Source organism: Myotis davidii, unplaced genomic scaffold, assembly GCF_000327345.1.
Source record: "Myotis davidii unplaced genomic scaffold, ASM32734v1 scaffold1176, whole genome shotgun sequence".
In the NCBI taxonomy this organism is placed as follows: domain Eukaryota; kingdom Metazoa; phylum Chordata; class Mammalia; order Chiroptera; family Vespertilionidae; genus Myotis; species Myotis davidii.
The window spans coordinates 376,524-382,806 of NW_006288437.1; the positions used below are offsets into that span (position 1 = coordinate 376,524).

Sequence of the window (6,283 nt, forward strand, 5' to 3'; positions counted from 1 at the left end):
AACCAGTCCTTTAAATGTTGCTTTTTACACCCTTGGTTGGATCAGGTCTTCATCTCAGACCTAGGGTGGTTAAGATAAATAATTTTTTTTAAATGGTGCCTTGGGCCAGAACTTCTTTCTTCCATGCAGATCTTGTTCTAACTTGCAAATTTTGTCTCTTTTTTTTATGTTGCTTCCCTTCCCCCTCCACCCCCCCCACCCCTACCCCCTACCACTTCAGCATTCCCAATATAAAAGATTACTCCTTTCAACCTTGGCATTCTTTGCCAAGAAAACCCACACAATCTAAACAAGGGAAAGACAGAAGATGGGAGAGTCTTCTACTAGTAAAGATAAAAGCCAGTGACCAAAAGAAAATGACAACCTCCAACTATTCGCAGGCATGTGCACTAATTAAACCAGACATGGTGAACTGGGCCCCGTGGTGAGAGAGACGAAGGGTTCGTAGGATTGTCACCACGGGCGCGGGATGCAGGAAATCCTGCGGACGAGGCATCTTTCAGCCCTGCCTGGCCCTGTGAACCGTCTGACTCTAGCCCTGAGCTCAGCAGCACCTCGTTTTCCTGCTCTGAAGCCTTGCCCCTCAAACACACATCTGCCTCAGCTCTTGTCTCAGAGAAGGTGGCTCCTGACCCTGCTCGCCTCAGGTAAAGGCAGGTAATGAACAGTCCTAGACCCAGTCAAGGTAGATTTGTACACGTGGTAATAAAAGCGTAAATTAAGGACTCTGACTACATTAGCACTAAGGCTGCTCTTGATGGTCTTTTTCACGTTTTAGTTGGCAAAATTGAAAACCTGAAGACAAGTTTGATGGTTTTGCCAGCTGGCTCAGGCACTGAATTGTGATTAGAGGGTATTTGACTCCACACAGAAATCTATACCAACAATCCCATCATAATGCCCAGCACACTCTCCGGCCGGGCAGGAGGCAGCGGTGGTGGGTGGGGGAGGCCGGCTGTTCTGTCCCACTCCACGCTAACAAGCTCAGACGGCAAGTCATTTCCACTCCAGTTTCTGGTTTCTGAGCTGTAAATTGAGTGGTTTGGAATCCTCTCCATGGTTGTTTCCAACTATCATGCTCTTTGATTATGAGATTTATTTACACATAGAGGGACCCCTTGGCGGCTCCATAGATCACTCTCAAGCTCTGTTTCTTCTCAGGGCTTTCTCCTCCTGGCCTCCCAAGCTTGTCCAACCTGTATGATGCTGTGGTTCATTTTCCCTTTGTGACAGAACAAAGCACACTGATGAGTTTCAATATTCAGTTTCACTAGATAGTGGACGGTTTTGAGGCCGCTCCGTGACTATTTTCATACATACCCTGACCCCTTTCCTTAGCTCGTTTTCTCATTCTTGCCCTGAGTACATCTGGAATCTATGAAGTGTTATTTTCATGCTGCTCTGAGCACTGTTGTCATCCTCTCTTTAATCTTGGCCCAGATGTCCTGAACCGTCATTATGCCCTGCAGAGATGATGGTTGGGCTCTCTTCTGAGTGGACTTTCCTTGGGAAACATCAACTCGCCTTCTGAGGTCTGCACTGCCCAGCAGCCCCAGAGCAGTGTGCTGTGTCTCCGAGGGGTTACATTTTTAGAGGGATAAAAACCCTGAAGTAGAGATCTGATTTAGCCCACCCTCTCCCCTGGGCTTATTCCATCATGTTTCAAGCCCAGAAACTGAGGCTCAAGGAGACCATGACACATCCCAGGGGAGACGAGTGGCGAAGCATGTCCTAGGTGCCAGGCCGCACCCCACCATTACAGAGCACTGCCTTTAACACAAACAAGCCAACACTTCTGCCTCACTTCAAAGGCTACAAAAAGTCTATGATTATGATGTTACGTAATGGCAAGAGTTTAGTCTTGTCTTTATAAATTGCCCTCTTTGCTTACCTCAGAGGAAGCTTTAGGCAGCAGCCGTAGGCATATGATATGACTTGACTCCGCTATACTCCAGTTTCGTTACCTTCAAGTAGGAAAATGCACCTGGCTTTTTCTGTCTCACAGGAATGTGAAAATAAATGGGAAATAATGAGTTGCATTCTTCCAGGCCTTAGAATCATTCCAGGGATCATGCATTTTGTGTGCAACTGTGCTTACGCTTCTGATTTTCTGCTTGTCTGAGGCTTTCAGTAAGTTTGACTCATATATTTTTTTATTCATAGTGATTGTAAAACGTGCATTCTAAATTTAACAAAATATTTGTTCCTGACACTACAGATTATTTGACAACTAAAAGCCTTAAAACCATTCCTCCACACATTGGAAGTAGATATTGTGGGATGGGACTAATGTGATTATTGAAAAATTGAAGCAAAATCAAGATTAGCATTTATAAGTTGTTAATATCCCAAGATTAAGATATGGCCAATATCCATATGGAGAATCTATAATAAATAATTATCAATGTCTTAGAAACTGAAAGGAAAGGCAAAGGATTTGGAAGGAGGTTGCAGGTAAGCTGAGGAATTGTGACATTATGTTAGTATGCATTCTGGCCCTTTTTAAATCCATGCGTTACCTTCAGCATAGTAAGTATAATTAGACATTTCTTTAGTGAATTAATACAATGAATTATTCTTTACTTTAAAGTTTCTCATTTTAATGAAACCAGAGTTGGGCAGGATATAATAGGAAAGGCGTTTATTCAGGTAAGTCTGTACTTATAGCACACTTAACGCAGAGACTGCACACACGGTGCCAGATGAAACACATCGCGGCCACAATTCAGGAACTCTTGGTTCTCACATGTCCAAAGACACAGTCTGTCAGCGTCATCTGCTTCTTCAGATGCCCCACCCATACCTGTTGGATCAGAATCTGCAATTTAACATGACCCCAGCCCAGGTGATTTGGTTACTCATTAAAGTTTGAGACGCACTGATGGTGCAGCTTTCAATTTTATTCTATCCCATTGATCCGTGACAGAACATTATACTTTCATATCTAATATGCCTAAGAAAGCCGCCTATGCACCGGATGCTGCTGTAATTCTGTCCTTTGCTGACTGCAGTTATCCTGTACTGTTTCCCACCCTCCCATAAGTTAGTTTACAGGTATTTTCAATTGTATACAATGTATAACCTGTTTGCTTGACTCTCATAAAGTTGATTGTTCCTGCTTTGATTTTATGCCTGAAAGTAATTTGTAATCTTACGATTCCTAGTGTTCTTGTTTCATCTGGAATACCTTTTGCAAATTAATGTTTGGGAGGAAAAAGGCTATTAGCCAAGAGCAATGATTGCTTGTTTCTAGTGTTAAAGGAGCATTCACTTTGAATCTTAATCAGAGAAATTAGTATAAAGGAGTTTTTTGTTTTTTTTAGAAAAAGCAGCGTAATTGATAAACTCCTGTTAATACAGCCATTTTCATCCTGAAAATTGTTTTCACCATCCTGTCTGTCTAATGAATTTTGTTATCTTAAGAATAATTTAACCCTGCCACATCCTGCTATGTAAAGTCATTGGGAGTTATACTGATTCTTTATTCTTCTAATAAGCTAAGGAAAGCAAATTCAGTGCAATTCGCAGTATTGGCTCTGCACTTTATAGGTGTGCCTGCTTGCATTGGTCCAAGATGTACTATCTCAGGGAGTAGTATCAGGCAGTACCAAGGCCCATCCTTGGAAATGAGAGCGAGCTCATGGCCAGCGTCCCTCAGCTCGCAAAGGACCCACATGCACAGCTGTGCCACTGCAATATAATCACACCTCATATGGCTGGATCCTGTTGGGTTTCATCTAGAAAGGAAGGACAGGTGAAAGAGACAAAAAAACTATACAGAAAGGGAACTCTTTCATTGAAAACCCCTGATGCAGTGATATTGCAGCCTCTCTAAAGATGTCTGTGTCTCCTTAAGTAGATAGCATTTGGTTTGCTGCGGCTTTTGCATGCCCACATTTAGAGAGGAAGCTGAAGAGAGAAGGAGTCTTTGCCTTTGAAACCCTCAAATGCAACCCAGTGGGGCCAGGCAGGAGAGGAGCGTCAGTTCTGAAGTGCACAGTCAGCAGGGAAGACCAGACTCCTTGGATACCAGGGCTTTGCTCATCCCAGTAGTCTGGGTAGCCAGTGCAAGAAGGTTGGGGAGGACCTGGTATCCACAAGAAAACAGGAGATTCAACCAGAAGGAGGAAAGGGTAGACTTACTAGCTAGAGCAGTGGTTCTCAACCTTCTGGCCCTTTAAATACAATTCCTCATGTTGTGACCCAATCATAAAATTATTTTCGTTGCTACTTCATACCTGTAATGTTGCTACTGTTATGAACCATAATGTAAATATCTGATATGCAGGATGGTCTTAGGCGACCCCTGTGAAAGGGTCGTTCGACCGCCAAAGGGGTCACGACCCACAGGTTGAGAACCACTGAGCTACAGTGTCGATAGCCTGAGCCATATACTAGGATGAAATGGTACTGGAAGAACCCCTGCTCACAGCCTCTCCTTGTCTGCTCTTCAGAAGATAGTAATTCCCAAACATGGCCAGGGGTGGAAAATGGGCCAAATCAGAACCTTCTGAGGAGCTATTGTAGAATATCCCTGCCCGGCCTCCTCCCAGGGCACGTGGCAGGCAGCAGCGTATACTAATTGAGTTGTTTACTAGTTGAGAACGTGGGTTATGAGCCAGTGCACTAGATGGAATCCTAGCTCTTCCCTTATTAGCTCTGTGACCTTTGCCAAGCTGTTAAACCTTTCTGATCTCCATCTCCTCGTCTATAAAATGATGGTGATATTAATAGAAACCGTTTCATGAGGATGAGATCAGAATTGGGAGAAGTACTCTGTGCTTAATGTTTGGCAGAATCCCTGTCATTAAGGAAACGCTCAGTGATGTAAAATTTTCTTTCATGACTGGGACCTAATTTTATTCAGAAGAAAATTTGGGCTTTTGCCCAACTCACAAAATTGCAAGGTGAACAAAATAACTTTGATTGTAATTCTAGACATTAGCCTATTTTAAGGACATTAGAATTATAATACAGACCCACCCTGTTTTCATTCCATTTGAAAGACTAGCATTTTAATTTATGATGCATATAAAATGTTGTCATCCTACTTACCAATTTCTTCCAAACACAAATGTTTTTGAAAATTTGTGATGACAACAGATTGTTTGGAAATCGGAAAGCCATGTTTTTAACTGGTTCTCTTCTCTCCTTCCCACTTATCCCAACGGGAAGAACTCCTTGACTAGGAGTGCACCCCTGCCCAACGATTCCCAGGCACGCAGCGGAGCCCGATTCCACACATCCTACGACAAAAGATACATCATCAAGACCATTACGAGTGAAGATGTGGCTGAAATGCACAACATCTTGAAAAAATACCACCAGGTAATTTTCCTTTATATTTGAAACTCTGTTTTTGTTGATTTCAGTGAGGAAGGGAGAGGGAGTGATAGAAACAACCAATGATGAGAGAGAATCATTGATCGGCTGCCTCCTGCATGCCCCCTACTGGGGACTGAGCCTGAAACCCTGGTATGTGCCCTGACCAGGAATCAAACCATGACTTCCTGGTTCATAGGTTGCCAGTCAACCACTAAGCTGCGCAGGTCAGGCTAGCTGGGCTTTTTAAAAAGTACTGTGGCCAGATTACTGACAGTTAACATTTAGGAATGCTTATCCTCTGAAGATGATTAGTTATTAATATAATGCTTTTAATCTAAATACTCTCCTGTATAATAGTTTCGATGTTTGCCATCCTGATTTTAAAATGCCTCAGCTTAAGATTTGGCAGCAGTTCAAAAGTCTTTTGCACACGTCAGAAGTTAGGTGTTGACCTGTGCGTATTTATCCATTTACACCTCCAAATCCTATCCAGCTTTCACTAGTCTTTTTCTGCCTGACCCCCAAAAGACCCACCCCCTCTCACGCTCTAGACAATTCTTTCATTTTCACCCTTCAGCATTAGTTCTTCATAATCACCTGGGGAAAGAATGAAACTACTCTTGGGAGCAGCAGTCCCATCTTCCTTCCCACCCTGCCTCCCACCCTCCCTTCCTCCCTTCTATTCCCTCCCACTCAAGAATGAATAAATGGCACTGCAAGTTACCTGGTGGAGCACATGTTCCCAGGTCCTAGTAGAGTTGTGAGATGCCTTACTGACTATGTAGTAAGAGCATGAAGTCCAATGTCAGACAAACCCAGGTTCAAATCCCAGCTCTGCCAGGTACTAACCATATGACTTCTGGTCTTTGCAGCCTCCGAGTTTCCATGTATGCAGTGGAGATAATAACAACAACGAAAACGAGTCCTAAAGTTTAAACGGGGGGAGGAGCGGGGAGCC

The 6,283-nt window shown here is 43.4% G+C and overlaps 1 protein-coding gene across 5 annotated transcripts in view; it reads left to right on the forward strand.

Moving 5' to 3' along the window:
- Nucleotides 1-6,283, forward strand: part of PIP4K2A (phosphatidylinositol-5-phosphate 4-kinase, type II, alpha) — a 164,789-nt gene that overhangs the window by 111,602 nt on the left and 46,904 nt on the right. For all 5 annotated transcript variants that reach the window (XM_006760310.2, XM_015561748.1, XM_015561745.1 and 2 more), the window contains exon 4: nt 5,176-5,328. In XM_006760310.2, coding sequence (XP_006760373.1) covers nt 5,176-5,328 — 153 coding nt within the window. The remainder of the gene's footprint in view (nt 1-5,175; nt 5,329-6,283) is intronic.